This window comes from Periplaneta americana, chromosome 7 (assembly GCF_040183065.1).
Source record: "Periplaneta americana isolate PAMFEO1 chromosome 7, P.americana_PAMFEO1_priV1, whole genome shotgun sequence".
NCBI lineage: Eukaryota > Metazoa > Arthropoda > Insecta > Blattodea > Blattidae > Periplaneta > Periplaneta americana.
The window spans coordinates 27632290-27651877 of NC_091123.1; the positions used below are offsets into that span (position 1 = coordinate 27632290).

A 19588-nucleotide genomic window follows, 5' to 3' on the forward strand; every position below is an offset into this window, starting at 1 on the left:
AACACAGACATGGAAATACTGCACATCCAACCAAAAAGCCAGAAACTCAACACACTAGAACAATATGAAATATACAGACACACGAAAACACAACCCAACGATATTCTCAACACACAACTCAATTTCAAAACACACACACTCTTTGACTCTACACTACGAACGCACCCACACAGGAAACAACAAGAAGCGCCAAGACCAACAACGACCAGTTCTGAAGATGACCCAAAATAGGTCGAAACATGTAAACAAGGTACGTTAAAATTTAACACAAGAAAGTCTTATCATACATATTCCGAAATTAAAATATATGCATTAAAGCTTCTGAAATTTATTTTTCACTTATTCTGCTTAATAATGGTAAACAATTATTTTATGAATATTGAAGAGTGAAACATTTTCATGAAATAGATATTACAGTTGAACTTGGTTATAGCAGTTAGAACTGGTGTGACAGCTCGGCTATAGGGATAGTCATTAAGAAGTACAATTTTTTATCTGTATAATACAAATGTGATTTATTATTTTTATAAGGACACTTTTTATAAGCAGCTTGTTTACAGAGACATTCAGCTTTAGCGTAAATTCTTTAGAAATTCATGTTTTATATATATATAAAAAGGGTCATTTCAAAAGTCATGGCAACTATGTTATATAAATAACCGAAAATGTGGTTAGTTCAGTACATACATTTGAAAATCTGTTGTACACTGTATGGGATGCTGCCACCAGATTGCGTCTGTGTGCATTGGTGGCTAGTTGACAGCACACGCAAAAGTTAGTATGCTAGAGGCTGTGCTCCAAGATGAACAGGGGCCATACATGAAAAGTGCAGTTCTTTGTGGCAGAAATGCTCATCGCTGTCATTTTGAGCTACAAGAAGCAATTGAAGCCGCTGCATGGGAAGCGGTTTGCAAGCAGAGAGGACATCTTAACAGCGTTTCGACGAGAAGTGGTACAAATAGACGACTAGCATACAGCCGATGGTATTCAGCGCCTTCATCATCATTGGTAAAGATGTATGGAAGTCTTGGGGGATTATTTTGAAGGGTGTTAGGTATGAGTAATGTACTTTGTTTCCTTTTGTGCATAATAAAACAATGATTTCTATTTACGTATCTTTCAATTTCCCTTACCCATTGCCTCCTGGAAGCCTTGGTGGATTATTTTGAAGGGTGTTAGCTATGAGTAATGTACTTAGTTTCCTTTTGTGCTTAATAAAACAATGATTTCTATTTACACATCTTTCAATTTCCCTTACCCATTGCCTCCTGTACCCAGACGCAATTTGGTACTAGCATTGTGAAGCACATTCCAATGACCTTCAATCGCATATAGTGAATTTCTATTCCTGCAACTTTATTGGCTGATATAATATAGTTGCCATGACTTACGAAATTACCGTCGTGTGTGCATATATACATGATGCTCGTTTATTGCAACATAATTTCTTTAGTCCCTTCTATGACACTATAATAAAGTTAAACTGTAATTTAGGCTACAACAGAAACTTCATTCCTTTTGTTTTGTGTCAAAAATATAAATTAAATGCCTAACGAAAGTATTAATTTGACCATGTTAGTGATATTCACATATGTAAATTATATTATAAAAAGTAATGTTTTGGACTACATTTAAACTAACTACCGGTACATCTAAATATTTCAGTGGTATTTGTAGAAACGTTACTGTTGGTATTAGTATGAACACAATATTGCATACCTCCAGAAACAAATGGTTTAGAAAATTGAGAAGATCGTTCGTTAATACAGTTTCTTAAAAAAATATCGTTTTGCCTTGAAGATCTTGTATGTTACATTTTAGGAAATTGTACCTTTCTATTTTAATAGTACATGCCTGCTGGATTTCGCACAGTCTAACGACAATGCAGATGAGGCAGTGCACAGAGTCCACAAGAATACTTCTTGAGCATCTAAACATTTGAGGGTTCATGGAGTGTCATTTTGTATGTCCTGTCGATTGTTTAAGTCTACCTGGTTGGCGAGTTGATATAGCGCTGGTCTTCTATGCCCAAGGTTGCGGGTTCGATCCCGGGCCAGGTCGATGGCATTTTAAGTGTGCTTAAATGCGACAGGCTCATGTCATGTTTGCAGTTGCGAGCATCGTTAAATAAAAAACATAACATCGATTGTTTAAATATCTATAAAACAGTATCTGTATATTAACATGCACAGAAAATGTGTAAATTGGTTCATACTGTAAGTGCATATTAATCAGTTGGTAATTTACTTCTGTGTTTTACACATTTATATTTTCTTGCAGAGGTGACGTAATTGTAATGACTTAATAAAGGTGTATCATGGCATAGAAGATTGCAGCCAGCTGATGAAGGATGGAGTATGAATACTCCTCATTCAGAAGAGAAACAGACGTTCACAACAGATGTTGTGGCGGTTGGGTGTGGTGTATTAAGGTAAGCTGTGTAGAAGTGAGAGTTTATTAGAGCGAAAATAATTAAACACTATAAATCAGTGATGGGAAAGTATATACATTAGTCCAAAAAGAAACTAAAATCAGCATAAAAACAAAATATAGATTTTCAGATGAATCTGTTAAACAGCTTATAAAAAAGGAGAATTAACTCCATCACAACAATTTAATAGCAGAACACCAAAATTCAAGATAGAAAACTCACTGAAAGACTTAAAATTAATTCCTAATGTACCTAAAAAAAAATCTGCTGTGTCCATGTTCATATTGGTTACTTGTCACGATTAACATCTTTATCGAATTGGTGTATTGACTTCTCGAAATGCTTGTTATGCACAAAGGAAGAGGGTATGTACATGGAACAGAGGCAAATTGCGGATCTCTTGAGACTTCATACCATTAAGATACAATAAATCATTAAAACAGTTGTATGAACACATTTCATATCATTAAAATACAATAAATAATTAAAACAGTTGTATGAACACATTTCATATCATTAAAATACAATAAATAATTAAAACAGTTGTATGAATACATTTCATATCATTAAAATACAATAAATAATTAAAACAGTTGTATGAACACATTTCATATCATTAAAATACAATAAATAATTAAAACAGTTGTATGAACACATTTCATATCATTAAAATACAATAAATAATTAAAACAGTTGTATGAACACATTTCATATTAAAATACAATAAATAATTAAAACAGTTGTATGAACACATTTCATATCATTAAAATACAATAAATAATTAAAACAGTTGTATGAACACATTTCATATCATTAAAATACAATAAATAATTAAAACAGTTGTATGAATACATTTCATATCATTAAAATACAATAAATAATTAAAACAGTTGTATGAACACATTTCATATCATTAAAATACAATAAATAATTAAAACAGTTGTATGAACACATTTCATATCATTAAAATACAATAAATAATTAAAACAGTTGTATGAACACATTTCATATCATTAAAATACAATAAATAATTAAAACAGTTGTATGAACACATTTCATATCATTAAAATACAATAAATAATTAAAACAGTTGTATGAATACATTTCATATCATTAAAATACAATAAATAATTAAAACAGTTGTATGAACACATTTCATATCATTAAAATACAATAAATAATTAAAACAGTTGTATGAACACATTTCATATCATTAAAATACAATAAATAATTAAAACAGTTGTATGAACACATTTCATATCATTAAAATACAATAAATAATTAAAACAGTTGTATGAACACATTTCATATCATTAAAATACCATAAATAATTAAAACAGATGTATGAACATATTTCATATCATTAAAATACAATAAATAATTAAAACAGTTGTATGAATACATTTCATATCATTAAAATACCATAAATAATTAAAACAGATGTATGAACATATTTCATATCATTAAAATACAATAAATAATTAAAGCAGTTGTATGAATACATTTCATATAAAAGTAAAAGGTAAAGGTATCCCCGTAACATGCCATGAAGGCACTTGGGGGGCATGGAGGTAGAGCCCCATGCTTTCCATGACCTCGGCACTAGAATGAGGTGGTGTGGTCGGCATCATGCTCTGACCACCTTTTACCCCCGGGAAAGACCCGGTACTCAATTTTATAGGAGGCTGAGTGAACCTCGGGGCCGTTCTGAAAGTTTGGCAACGAGAAAAAATCCTGTCACCTTCTGGGATCGAACCCCGGACCTTTCAGTCCGTAGCCAGCTGCTCTACCAACTGAGCTACCCGGCCGCCTGAATACATTTCATATAATTAAAATAAATAAATAATTGGGACAGTTGTATGAACACATTTCATATCATTAAAATACAATAAATAATTAAAACAGTTGTATGAACATATTTCATATCATTAAAATACAATAAATAATGAAAACAGTTGTATGAATACGTTTCTTATTGTAACTTTTATTCAAAGCAACAATAATAATCACTTGCTATAATTGACTGTAAACACTCCCGTCAACAATGGGATTTCCACTCCACACCGTAACACAGTATTCGTTATTGCACTCCACAGACGACAATGACAATTTACTTGGATTGTTCACAGAGCACTATTTACAAATCAGAACTGTCAGTTCTCAGTTCACGGTTCGTTTGCCTTGGCTAATTTCTTCTAGCTCAGTCACTTGAGTTCACAGTATCTCGAACCCCAGACCTTCAGGGACAGTCCACTGAACTTCGAACTCAGGTCCCCCAACTGCGGTCCACTGCACTCGAACTCAGGGCTTCGGATGCTCACACAGCTGCGGACACACTCAAGTCGGACTTCGGTCTCGAAGCTGGCTTCACTGCTACACAAGACTGGCTGGCTTGCTGTCCAGCGATTGCAACAATGACTGCTCAAGTTCACTCGCGTGTCGTAATTTATAACCAAACCATAGTTACGAGAATGTACGATTTCGCGAACAATCTTCAGATACCGAAAGAATGACGCCTATCCAGACTTCTCTAGATTTCTCCCCTCAGTCACCAGCTGCTTTACTCCCTCCTCACTCTTCGTCACATACGTGCCTCCACTCGCGCCCCCTCTTACGTCTGTCCCCTCCAGACCCGAGAGGCCGCAACCTTCTTCACCGTGTTTTCTCGTGCACCCCCGACCTCTGTGGGACGCGATCGACTCCCGACTGTCACAATATAATTAAAATAAATAAATAATTAAGACAGTTGTATGAACACATTTCATATAATTAAAATACCATAAATAATTAAAACAGATGTATGAACATATTTCTTATCATTAAAATACAATAAGTAATTAAAACAGTTGTGTGAACATATTTCATATAATTAAAATAAATAAATAAATAAGTAAATAGTATGAACACACTTCATATCATTAAAATACAATAAATAATTAAAACAGTTGTATGAATACGCTTCATATCATTAAAATACAATAAATAATTAAAACAGTTGTATGAACACACTACATATCATGTTGTTGTTGTTGTTGTTGTTGTTTTCTAATGCCAGGCGTTTGACAATAAATTCATTTGACTTCTTGCACTCCAATATTTTTCAAAGATATTATCATGACCAGCCAATGAAGCACAGATTTTGAGGTGTTCCGAATCCATTTCTTGGTTTGAGTTGCACAATGGACAGTTAGGGGATTGATATATTCCAATTCTATGCAGGTGTTTGGCCAAACAATCATGGCCTGTTGCCAATCTAAATGCAGCTACAGACGATTTTCGTGGTAAATCGGGAATTAACTGTGGTTTTTGATGCAGATAGTTCCATTTTTTTCCCTTGGGATTGTGTTATCAAATTTTGTTTGTTGAAGTCTAAGTATGTAGATTTAATAAATCTTTTCACAGAGTAATACGTAGATTTAGTAACAGATCTGTAAGTAGCAGTGCTGCCCTTCTTTGCTAAAGCATCCGCATTCTCGTTTCCCAGGATTCCACAATGGGATGGTATCCATTGGAATACAATTCTTTTATTGAGTGATATTAATTGAGAGAGCATTTTAGTTATTTCTGCTGTTTGAGATGAAGGTGTGTGTTTAGAGACTATTGATAGAATAGCTGCTTTGGAGTCTGACAATATAACTGCAATCCTAAATTTATTGATGTGGCATAGAAGATCCCTGAGACTTTCCCTTATTGCAATGATTTCACCATCAAAACTTGTTGTTCCATATCCAAGAGATCTCTAAAGTGAGAAGAGACAGCATGTAACACCTGCACCGGCACCTTGTTCTCTGGAGATCAAGGATCCGTCGGTATATAAATAAAGCCAGTTTTGTGGAGGGTACCTAATATTAATTGTCTCTAAAGACAATTGTTTCAGTATTTCAGTGTTTACTTCTGATTTCAGTATTTCTTCTTTTAAATTTAGATTATATTCTATATTTAATAGAGTTAAAGAGTTTGGTTTAATTTGTAAGTTTTCTTTTAAATTTGGGATATTGATTTTCTGTTTTAATTCTTGAACAATGGATATGAAACTTTTTTGAGTTTTCAATCTACAGAGAGGACTGTATGAATGCCAATTGTTTCCTGGTAATCTGATAAGTTTTTCATATTGAATCAGTGCTTTTTCTTCTATTGTCATTTTGATGCTGTTAATATTAGTGAGGAATCTCATGGAATCTATTGGAGTTGTTTTGATTCCACCAGTAATGAGTCTGAGAGCTTGGTTTTGAACATATTCTATGTCGTTTATCAAAGGTGAAGTAATTAAAATTTCTCCGCAGTATGTCAGCACTGGCTGTATAAACATTTTGTATGTAGTGTTCAAAGTATTCCTAGAGCAACCCCATTTCTTTCCTGCTAGTCTTTTTACAAGAGAGAATCTTTTACAAGCTTTTTCAGAAATGTATTTCAAATGGTTGCTCCATGTTAACTTACTATCGAAAATAACTCCAAGATATTTAGATTCATAAGTCCTAGGAAGGTGTTGGCCATTGTATTGGATATTGAATTCTCTTTCTTTTTTACCGAGTGAAAATATTTGGTAGTTACTTTTGCTTAAATTGAGTGTCATCAAATTTGATGTATTCCATTCAATCATTATTTGTCAAAATATGGTTAGAGAAGAAGCATTGGTCTATAATTTTTATGAAGATTTACGACTTAAAATATAATTCTTAAACAAGAAAATTTGGTTTAACATAATTTTCTAATTGAAACCTAAATTGTTGAATAGTAACCACATTGCATAATTATTTGTCATAATGTACAGTACTGGTACTTAAATTTTTCTGGAGGAAAAAAGTGATGGATAATTGGCGTTCTACTGCACTTGCATTGTTAAATCATTACCTTATACAAATTGTTACTTCTGATATGAATTTAACTTATTGTTTGCAGGATATCTGTGGAGTTATCTGTGCCATTCTGACATGGCTACTGATATTGTATGCAGAGTTTGTGGTGATGATGGTGATGCTTTTACCAAGCCCTTACCCAGTCTACAGTACAATAAATATTTTCATATTTCAAACATTTGCATTCCTGGCATTTGCATCGCATCTGCGGGCAATGTTCACAGATCCGGTAAGTTTGTTATATTATGCCACCTCTGTAATGGATATACTCTATTACTATAGATGAAGTGTTGCATGCACAGCAAATAATGAAATGTCTCGGGGAGCGATTTACATACATTGCATTGCTTTGAATATTCTCTCTTGTTTGCATAGTGAAGTGGAAAAATCAGTCAGTGTTAATTGTGGTAGGTTTTTGAACTGATCATGGTTTAATTGATACCTATCTTCATTTTGTGTACTAGTATTAGTATGTGAACTGAGTCATTGTACAGATGGCTCTGTTGGCAAATTATGAATATGCATATTTCCACACAATTCCAGCAGAGGTCTTATTCATTCATTCATTCATTCATTCATTCATTCATTTATTTTATTCCATAGATCTTACATGAGCAATGAAGCTTTAAGATGTGGAACATGTCAACATTTTACAATATTACAATTACAATTTTTACAAATTTTATAGTTTTACAATTTAGTAATTTTCTACAATTTTTACAATTTTGTACAATTTTTTTACATTTTGGCGAGATGTAGTGAGATGAGATGAGGTCCGAGGATTCGCCAAAATATTACCCGGCATTTGCCTTTTCGGTGGGGGAAACCTCGGAAAAACCCAACCAGGTAATCAGATCAAAGGGGTTGATGCCAAGGACTCGCCATAGACCATCCGGCTTCAGTCCCTCGGCTGGGGAAAACCTCCGAAGAAACCAAAGTCCAAAGGGGGATCCAACCCAAGCCCGAACGCAGCTCCGGATCAGCAGTCCAGCGAGTCTGCCGACTGAGCTACATCGATGGCTCTACTAAAAGTATACACTACATAGCCAATCAGATTATTAAATTTACAAACGCAAATGATCATTCATAAGTTGAGCTATATTATAATACAAAACAATTTAATTAAATTTAAGGCATAAACAATTCAACCAGTTGTGATATACAGAAATTGATAATACATATCATGCAAACTACTTCAAATTACAAACACAAACAATTTATCAGTAGAGCTATATAGATTACTATTCAATTTAAAGCATATACAATTCATCGGCCAAAACTATACAAATATATACAATACAAAGTAGCATACTTTCATTAAGCTATACAAATTTGTGCAATTAATATCAAGTAGATTAATTCAATTTATAATCATAAACAATTCATCAGTTGAGCTATACATATTACCATTCAATTTACAGTAGGTCTATATACAATTCATCAGTAGAGCTACACAGACTAGTAATCATTTTAAGAACATATACAATTCATCAGCAAAACTATACAAACATATACAATCAAATTAGTTCAATTTACAAACTTATTTTCGTTAAGCTATACAATTCATATGAAGTAGATTAATTCAATTTATAAGCTTAAACAATTCATCAGTTGACCTATACAGTATACTATTCAATTTACAGTACATACAATTCATCAGTTATGCTAAACAAAAAATACAATACATAGTAAACAGATTAAGTCAATATAAAAACATATTTTAGTTGAGCTATATAAAATTGTACATGTCATTTAAGTAGAATAATTAAATTCACAAGCATAAACAATTCATCAATTGTGTAGAAGGTATGAGTATGTAGAAATTTGATTAATTCTTTTCTGAACCTTTTCTCGTTGTTCTTCAAATCTTTAAGATAATTAGGCAGTGCATTGAAGACTGTTATACATGAATAGCGAACTCCTTTTTTAAAACAGCTTAGACTAACAGAGGGTAGATGAAGACATCTTCCTATGTCTCCCCCTTCTCACCAATGATTCTCCCATCTCTCTCGATCTCCCTTCCCCCTCTCTCTCAAATCAAGTTCACACATTTTGCTCATGTTGTGTGTGAAACACGTACCCATAAATGTTTCAAAATATTCAGATTTAATAACAGGTTCACAGCCTAATAATCTTAGTTTTACTTATTATCATCTCATGAAAATCAGCCCCATCTTGTCAGCCAGCTGGACACCATTTCTCGTCAGTATTTTACTGAATACATGTTAAAGAAAAGAAATAGAAAATTATGCGAGCATGATATGACTTCGTTTTTTAGGTGTTAGAGAAAGTTCTCTAAATTTTACGAATTAAATTTTCACGGTGTTCAGCGTGGTGGCAAAAATTTGATTTTATGAACGTTGCGTCATAGATATAGAAACTGTTTAAACTATATAGTGGCTGCTTTACCAAGCACTAATGTGGAATAGAGGCTGAGGAGTGGAGGAAGCATGTGAGTGAAGAGTTGTATTGTATGTTATAAATCGCAGTGAGGCATTCCATTGCCCCTATGAGGTCCAAGAGAAATGCAACTGAAGTAAAGGGGGAAGTTGTTGTTAGTCAACTGTCCAGAGACAGATTTGAACCTCATAAGTGACACAAATAAGACATCATTCATGAGGCATCTAAGCCAGGATATAATGAGATAGGGTGGCCAGTTCATGTCCTCCTCCATTGCATAAATTTCTGACTAGATACATATTACACTAGTCAGACTTCAGATATATACAAACAATCGTTCTTGCTCTGATATGTATCATCAAGTGAGATGTACTGCCTGAAAATAGATGTACATATCAGCCAGAATCTCAATCAGAGGTAAAAGGGGGGAAAAAGAGCATTATTGGTTACTCTCTAGAACCATGTCAGTTCTTTTAAAGGTCGAGAAAATGTTACAGAAAGGAAAAAAAAATCATACTCAACATGATTATTTGCTTGTTGGAAGTTTCTGCAACAATGACACCATGCAAAAGTTTTGCACTTATGTTCTTGTTTGTAAGAATAAATCTAATATACTCTCAGTAAAACGTTTTTCAAGGTTATATCAATATTCAGGGTTCTTAATATATATGGCTGCCACAGCATGAGATCTAGTTGCCAGGCAACAGGTTGAACATTGGCTGGTAATAGTAATATACGTTACAAGAGCGGTATGTTGACGTTTTCATGGTCGAGGAAAAGATTGAAAAAGCGAAACGTAGTTGAGCTTTTTACATTTCCGAGAACATGAAAACAAACATACCGCTCGTGTATCGTACATTATTTTGTGCGAAGATCGTTTATTACATACCTGAAAGACGAATTTCTAATTAGTTGCAATGAAATCTCCATCTTGGTTTCTGTTTAATGACGCCAACTTCGGAACACCAAAATATCTTTCTTCAACATTGTTGCTGTAAAATGTTTCTGTGTTTACTATACTCCAGCAGGCCGTGATATATGTCTGTCTTTTTTTTCCCCCCAGTCTATAAATGCGAACTTAAAACAAACGGTAAGGTTATGTAATGATTTATTTTTCATTTTAATATTTTAACAATATTATTTATATAACATATTGCAGTAATAATATCGGCATCTGGAATCTCGTTTATTTTTTCACGGCTTCCTTAATGTTACTTGTATCAGGAATGCGATAAGTTTCGTGGAGTAGTAGACTTTACTTAATTTTTGCAAATATTTAAAAACAATAATTAACATTGCAATTTAGGTGAAATTGCAGTGGTAAGTTTCCAGTTTATAATTATTACTATGTTAAACGTCTCTAAAAATAATACGTTAAAAGCCTAAAGCAGTAAAATGAATGTCGCGCTTAAGCAGTAAGAAGAGGGAAATTGTTATGTGTGTTAGGTTGGGAATACTGAATGTGGTATTTCACACTTACCGCGTATTGGTTCTGTGCGGAAAACAAGCAAATATGCACGATCTCGCACAAAATATTATTTACATGACGGAAGCAGAAATGGATTATAAAACCTACTTTACAGTAGATTTTCAAAGTGTAGTCCTTCCACTCGTATACAACCTTGATATGGCGAGAATATGTTGTCACTCACTAGTCTAAGTTTATCAATCGAAGCTCTTCTTATTCAATGCTCATTGTTAGCCTGGACTTACTCTAATGTTTGCAGATTTATGTGGAACACTTCATCTTTCAAACTGCCCCATAAATAAAAAAAAATTAAGATATGGAAAAGGAAAAGCAAAAATATAAAAAAAGAATAAATATAGAAATCAAGAAATGTAGGTTAGAAAGAAAGATGAAAAAAAAAATGAATAGAGAAATCAGGAAGTAGAAAGAAAGCAAAAATGAAAAGAGAAAAGAAGAAATAGAGCAGTCAAGCAATGAAGGAAAAAAGGAAACACCAAAAAAGAAAAAAAAATAGGGAAATCAATAAATTCAGCAAGAAAGGAGGAATAAGGAAAGTAAAGAACAAATAGAGCAATCAAGAAATGAGGAAAGAAAGTAAAAACTGAAAAAGGAAAGAAGAAATACAGCAATCAAGAAATGCAGATGGAAAGGAAACACCAAAAAAGAAAAGAAGAGATATAGAAATCAATAAATGCAACAAGAAAGGATAAATGAAAACAGAAAAGAAAAAATAGAGAAATTAAGAAATCTAGAAAGAAAGGAAACATCGAAAAGTAAGAAGAAATAGAGAAATGGAGCAAAAAAGTAGAAATGAAAAAAGAAAAGAAATAGAGAAATCAAGAAATGGAGAGAAAAAACGGAGACACGAAAAATAAAACAGGAAAGGAAGAAATGGAGAAATAAAGGAAAAATGAAGAAAGAAAAGAAGAAATAATGAAATAAAGAAATGAAGTCTTGAGGCCAGTATACCCTAGTGCATATGTCATATATGCAGCAGCTATATATTTTAACTAGCCGTACCCGTGCGCTCCGCTGCACTTGTTAGAAATAAATATAAAGTAATTACATAATTAAAAAAAGGACATTTGATCCAGGGAACATTCGTGTTTGATAGAAGGATAAATCGTTTAATATGTTACTTAATTTAAATTGTATTTAAATAATTAAAATGCGGTCATTTTGGTCCAGAGAGCAATCATTTGGTGCAATGACAATTCCTTTAACATGTTTCTTAATTGTTATTACATGCAACCATAGTTTAATGAAGATTGACATATCATTTAGTTTTAATGTGTATACTTTATTTTACTTGCTATATGTTTCAGAAGTTACTGTAATAACATTGTAGAATTATGTCCATCTAGAGAAACTACACTTTCCAATGGTGAAATAATAATTAAACAATTAATTAGCTTCCGATATTACTTCATACAAACACAGAAACATTCTCTTAAGCTGTGTTTAATAGCTTTCGATTGTTGTTGTCCAAGGCCCCTTATAGACGAAGTCATATGTTTTTATTTCAATACAGCGCCTTAGATGGCGTTGTTATTGTAATTTTAGAACTCATTTATCTCATTAAATATCAGTCCTATCAAAATTTTGTATAGAATAAAACTTATCGGAAATTAGTTTTAAAGAAACTTTTGTTATGTAATATTTTTCATGAAAATCAATAGTAAGCGAGATATTTCGATTTATTTAATTCAGGCCCTCTTATAACTCCCCTTTTAAATAAAGTATTTTGAATGCCATATAGCCTGAAATGTAAGTTACAACGAACTTAATTTATATTCCAATTTTCATATAAATCGGTTCAACCATTATCGCGTGAAAAGGTAACAAACATACAGACAGACAGATAGACAGACAGACTTACAAACAAAAATTTCAAAAAAGCGATTTTCGGTTTCAGGATTGTTAATTATACATGTTAACACCAATTATTTTTGGAAAATCGAAAATTACCAGAAAAATTTTGGCTACAGATTTATTATTAGTATAGATATTATATTATATTATATCAGAAGTTACTGTAATAACATTATAGCATTATGTCCATCTCGAGAAACTACACTTTCCAATGGTGAAATAATAATTAATTATACAAATCGGTTAATTTAGCTTCCAATATTACTTCATACAAACACAGAAACATTCTCTGTAGGCTATCTTTCATAGCTTTCGATTGTTGCTGTCCAAGGCCCCTTATAGACGAAGTCATTTGTTTTTTAATTCATTACACGGCCTTAGATGGCAGTTATTTTAATTTTAAAACTCATTTATCTCATTAAATATCAGTCCTATCAAAATTTTTCAAGGAATAAAACTTATCGGAAATTATTTCTAAAGAAACTTTTGTTATGTAACATTTTTTTCACAAAAATCAATAATATGCGAGATATTTCGATTTATTTAATTCAGGCCCCCCTTATAATCCCCCTCTTAAATAATGTATTTTGAATGCCATATAGCCTAAAATCTAAGTTACAACGAACTTAATTTATATTCAAATTTTCATCGAAATCCGTTCAGCCATTATCGCGTGAAAAGGTAACAAACATACATACAGACAGACAGACATACAAACAAAAATTTCAAAAAAGCGATTTTCGGTTTCAGGGTGGTTAATTATATATGTTAGGACCAATTATTTTTGGAAAATCGAAAATTAGCAGAAAAATTTCGGCTACAGATTTATTATTAGTATAGATGACCATGTAGAAATATTGATTGTTCAATCTATGTTTAATAATAAGTAATTAAAACTATTTACTATCATGTTATTTTAGGGGGCTGTGCCGAAAGGAAATGCAACCAAAGAGATGATCCAACAAATGGGTTTTAGAGAAGGTCAAGTGATATTTAAGTGCCCAAAATGTTGCAGTATTAAGCCTGAACGAGCTCATCACTGCTCAGTTTGTCAGAGGTAAGAGAAGGCGGTTTTGTACATGTAGATAACTTAATTGAAAAAAAAAAAAAGACTGATTTCAAATTATCGACTGTGCAACTATTGCAGAATTTTCTTTATCCCATATAATGCCATGCTTACAAACTGTAGATCTTTCTTCAGTGAAACCCTTAAAATTGAATGTAGTTCACGAGTAATAAACAAGCCTAAGCAATGCTGATTTAACTCAGATTATTTTGACTCTTTAGTCAAACTGTGTTCGAATATGGAGACATTCAGCACTATGAAATAGCAGATAGATGTGTGTTTAGTCAACAGTCCAAAGACTGGTTGGATCATTTGTGGGTTGGGGGGGGGGAATCCAGCCTCCACCATCTTCATAGTTGGCCTAGCTCTCTCCATTCCTTGTGTTTCATTTTTCTTTTTAATTTTTTATATTTATTTTACAAACTTCATGCAAATTACGAAACCTTTTTAATAAAAAACCAACGCAGAATAAGTTGAATGGCTGCCAAGAATAACACTGTAAGTAACTTTTTTCAGGAAAGTGTTAAAACATGACAGAAAACAAGTGATACTATGTCACCCCAAAAGTTTTGACTCCGATTTTAGGAGTAGGCAGTCATTACTGTAGAGATTATAAATAAAATGATTGGATAATATATACTGCTTAGCCACAGTGATATTGTTTCCCGAACTTTAGCAATGAAAACCTGATTCAAATTAAAAAATATTGCATAACTGATGCGGAAGTATGAGTGCATTCTTACAGTCAAAGTGATCATTTAAATTCACTTGTGATGCACACCTGAAAAAAATATGCTAGTATAATCTGGATTATATGGCAGTTAGAACATGAAATTTTCCTTTCAAGTTTTATCATTGGGGAAATTTCCCTGACTTTTCAAGAAATAGAACGATATGTATGACTTTCCATGACCAAATTTAACTTCTCTGACTTCTCCGTGCCTACCATTGACTTTCCAGAATGTGGACACTCTGTGTATAATCATTATGGAAAATTAAGTTCATAAAATTGATCTTTTTCACTATTTTTATTACAGATGTATCCGTAAAATGGATCACCATTGCCCCTGGGTAAACAACTGTGTTGGTGAGAACAATCAGAAGTATTTTGTATTGTTTACTGTAAGTCAACATTTCTGCTACTTTGTATAATTGTGATTTCAACATAAAATGATGCATGTGAATTATATTCCGTAACATAACGTGTTGAGTGCTAAATGGTAACAATACTGTCTGCTCTCATAAAGGTAGATAATGTACTGCTGTGTCATTTTTAAGCTATGGAACAGGCCTCTAACCAAGAACTCTTCTGTTCACTTCATTTCTGTCATTTGGTACCCAGTCTGTTGTTCCTGATCACATAACAGCAGATTGATTTGCCTAATGCACTTTCAAGACAACAACTTTGATCAATTTCACTATGCTGCCATCTAGTGACTGCAAAAGAAGTCCCATTGTAACCATGATGGAATTGCATGGAGTAATAGCTTGCAGTTGTACTTCCATCTAGCAGTCATTACCAAAAAATTCATTTTTGACATTGGAGATTCTGGTGGTTGTTCTCTCAATAGAAGACAACATGTAACATAAGGAAATCTAAATATTTACTTCGTGGTAATGTGCAGCAAAGAGCAAAGTGTGTTGTGTTGTGTGAATGTCATATAAATTGATTGAATATATTATTAATTTTCTTAAACTTGGAGTGCCTTTTTCATATTTTAATTGCCTTTTTAGTCTGCTTATTGCATCTTCTCTAGATTCAGAGTACCCTTTTTCATTTTTAAATTCCTTTTATGTCTGCTTATTTGTGTCTTCTCTAGATTCACAGTACCCTTTTTCATATTTTAATTGCCTTTTTTGTCTGTGTATATGTCTCATTTCTAGATTCACAGTACCCTTTTTCTTATTTTAATTGCCTTTTTTGTCGTCTGTTTTTTTGCGTCTTTTCTAGATTTACAGTACCCTTTTTTCATGTTTTAATTGCCTTTTTTCTGCTTATTTGTCAGTACCCTTTTTTCATATTTTAATTGCCTTTTTTGTCTGTGTATTTGTCTCATTTCTAGATTCACAGTACCCTTTTTCTTATTTTAATTGCCTTTTTTGTCGTCTGTTTTTTTGCGTCTTTTCTAGATTTACAGTACCCTTTTTTCATGTTTTAATTGCCTTTTTTTCTGCTTATTTGTCAGTACCCTTTTTTCATATTTTAATTGCCTTTTTTGTCTGTTTATTTGTGTCTTCTCTAGATTCACAGTACCTTCTTTTCATGTTTTAATTGCCTTTTTTGCGTGCCTATTTGGAGTATTATAAATGTCTAAACATCTGGTCTCTAGTTACGACCTTATAAATAGTGGTGTTACCAAATGAGGAAGAAAGCAGTGATGAATTATTTAGGAGAGAGTTTGGAAATTTTTCGTTGCCGGTATGGTAATGAAATGATTTTACAATGTTTTGAATGTTGGTTGTATCTTCGTCTTCAGGTGAACGAAAGAGAAAGGGACAAGATGAAGTTTTGCTTGTTGGGGTCTGCAAATGTCTAAGTCCACATGACCTTGAACGAAAAGTTATGAAATGATTTCTTCGCCAGTATTGGAAAGAGTCCAAACTACACCTGTCCTAATCTCATATTCCTTTCTTTACTTCTCCCTATATGCCCCGTCTGCCCCAAAAATTTGAATCACTCTGCATGTGAGTGTTTGTGGTTAATGTTTGACATTGGATGTGGCAGTTTTACATCGCCGTGATCTCAGTTCATGCGCTGTTCCTGTCGGTGAACCAGTTCATCATGTGCATTCGTCACGAATGGAAGGAGTGCTCCACATACTCCCCGCCTGCAACTGTAGTGTTGTTGCTGTTCCTAGTGTTTGAGGCACTACTCTTCGCCATCTTCACAGCTGTCATGCTTGGAACACAGCTCCAGGCCATCTGGAACGATGAGACGGTTAGTATTACTACAAAACTACGCCATTTCAATCCTTAAACTTATGAAAATTATCTTTTAATATGCAACCCAATGCAACTTTACTCCATTAGCAGTGATTTTTACTTTTTCACCAGAGTGATAGTTGAACAACACTTCACATTTCATTGAATGATTCTTCATTTCAGAGAGATTTTTTTTTTATTTTATTGGGTTATTTTACGACGCTGTATCAACATCTAGGTTATTTAGCGTCTGAATGATATGAAGGTGATAATGCCGGTGAAATGAGTCTGGGGTCCAACACCGAAAGTTACCCAGCATTCGCTCATATTGGGTTGAGGGAAAACCCCGGAAAAAACCTCAACCAGATAACTTGCCCCGACCGGGATTCGAACCTGGGCCACCTGGTTTCACGGCCAGACGCGCTGACCGTTACTCCACAGGTGTGGACTTTCAGAGAGATTTACTACATATCTATTCAACCAAAGAAAACTCTAGAATTTTTTTTTATTTTTGGCCATAATCATTTTTTTTATAAGTACATAATATGACCGAAAAGAGTACATTATGTTTAATCTTAGCATATAGGCTTTCACGGTGGGTGTCTAATTGATATGGAGCTTCTGAGTTAAGATGCCATGGTCTACTGGTATAGATATTCCCAGACGTTTCGTCTACTACTGCAGCAGACATCTTCAGTTGTGAGGTATCCTAGGTCTAAATCTTCTGCTAGGGGTACCTGTGGCAACTGATACCCTGACTGTTTGCCTGTCGTTACTTATAGAGCCGGGGATTGGCCTTGGTGTTCCGTTGTCGTGGCGGTCTGCATCCATCTAAGGCCACCAAGATCCAGTGAGTGCAGATCGCTGCGATAATGGTACACCACGACCAGCCCAAGGCCACTGAGCGCAAACTGCCGCGACAATGGAACACAACGACCAATCCAAGGTCACCGAGATCCAGCAGTTGTGGCCCGCTGTGACAATGGAACACCACGACCAGTCCAAGGCCACCGAGATCCAACAGGTGCGGACCACTGCAACAACGGAACACCAAGGCCAATCCCCGGCTCTATAAATAAGGACAGACAAACAGTGAGGGTGTCAGTTGCCACAGGTACCCCTAGCAGAAGACTTAGACCTAGGATACCTCACCACTGAAGATGTCTGGCGCAGTAGTAGACGAAACATCTAGGAATATCTATACCAGTAGAACATGCATCTTAGCCCGGAAGTTCCATATTGAATACATTATGTTTATTCTGTTTTTCTCTCTATTGTCTTTTATCTGTTGACTTGAAATACATGTGTTCCCACTAGGTAAATCTATATCTTTATGTATCAACCAAAGCCATTATCATTAATATAATCCTACACAGATGTTAGTTGAAGGTTTCAAAGTTGTCTTACTCTGTTACCAACTATCAACTCTATCTTCCTATGGTGAAAATCTTTCTCAATTAATGAAGCAATAAAACCTAAGAAACTTATAATATATACGATGGTCATTTCATAAATTATGACAACAGAACTATGTTATATCTTCTGAATAACCGAACATGTGGTTAATCCAGTATATACGTTCGAAAACCTGTTGTATATTGTACGGGATGCCACTGCCAGATAGCGTCTGTGTGCATTGGTGGCTAGTTGACAGCACACGCAAATGTTAATATGCTAGAGGCTGTGCTCCAAGATGGATGTAAGTAAAGTTGAACAGCAGTCATACATGAAATGTAGTTCTTCATGGCAGAAATGCTTGTCAGTGTCATTCTGAGCTACGAGAAGCAATTGAAGAAACCACTGTGTAGGAAGCGGTTTGCAAGCAGGGAGGACATCTTAACAGCATTTCGACAAGAGGTGGTCGCATACAGCCAGTGGTATTCAACGCCTTTATCATCGTTGGCAAAGATATGAGGAAACCTTGGTGGATTATTTTGAAGGGTGTTAGCTATAAGTAATGTACTTTGTTTCCTTTTATGCTTAATAAAACAATGATTTCTATTTACGCATTTTTCAATTTCCCTTACCCATTGCCTCCTGTACCCAGACGCAATTTGGTACTGGCATTGCGAAGCACATTCCAGTGACCTTCAGTCATATATAGTGAATTTCTATTCCTGCAGCTTTATTGGCTGATATAATGTAGTCGTCATGACTTATGAAATGATTCTTCTACTTGAGCAAAATGCTTTGTCCCCGATATATCATAGAAATAGATGTTTCTAGCAATATGAACCTAGTTGAATCATGAACTTACCTAGGTACAGTAAACCCAATGTTGTATGTATTCGTGAAGTTCTTGTTTTTGAGTTGCTGTGCCCTTAAATTGAAGAGGATAAAATAGTGTGTAAAGAAAGGGAATGTTAGTTTGTTCCTTTTCTTTTTTGTTTACTGAAAACCACGACATTTATACATTCCGAGAATTATTTTTGGATGCCGGATTCAGATTTCGATTCTGGTACAGTCCTGGAAAATGCAGAACATAAGTGTGAGAAGACTTGCCAGATCTATAAATGAAATCCAAGTTGTTAAAGTAGATATATTTTCATACAGTACAAATAGAAATTTAGTTC

The 19588-nt window shown here is 33.9% G+C and overlaps 1 protein-coding gene across 6 annotated transcripts in view; it reads left to right on the top strand.

Annotated features, from left to right (window-relative positions):
• LOC138703012 (palmitoyltransferase ZDHHC3) overlaps nt 1–19588 on the top strand; it is a 59632-nt gene that overhangs the window by 9935 nt on the left and 30109 nt on the right. For all 6 annotated transcript variants that reach the window (XM_069830509.1, XM_069830512.1, XM_069830507.1 and 3 more), the window contains exons 2-6: nt 2281–2431; nt 7331–7516; nt 13948–14084; nt 15131–15215; nt 16819–17031. In XM_069830509.1, coding sequence (XP_069686610.1) covers nt 2351–2431; nt 7331–7516; nt 13948–14084; nt 15131–15215; nt 16819–17031 — 702 coding nt within the window. In that variant the 5' untranslated portion in view covers nt 2281–2350. The remainder of the gene's footprint in view (nt 1–2280; nt 2432–7330; nt 7517–13947; nt 14085–15130; nt 15216–16818; nt 17032–19588) is intronic.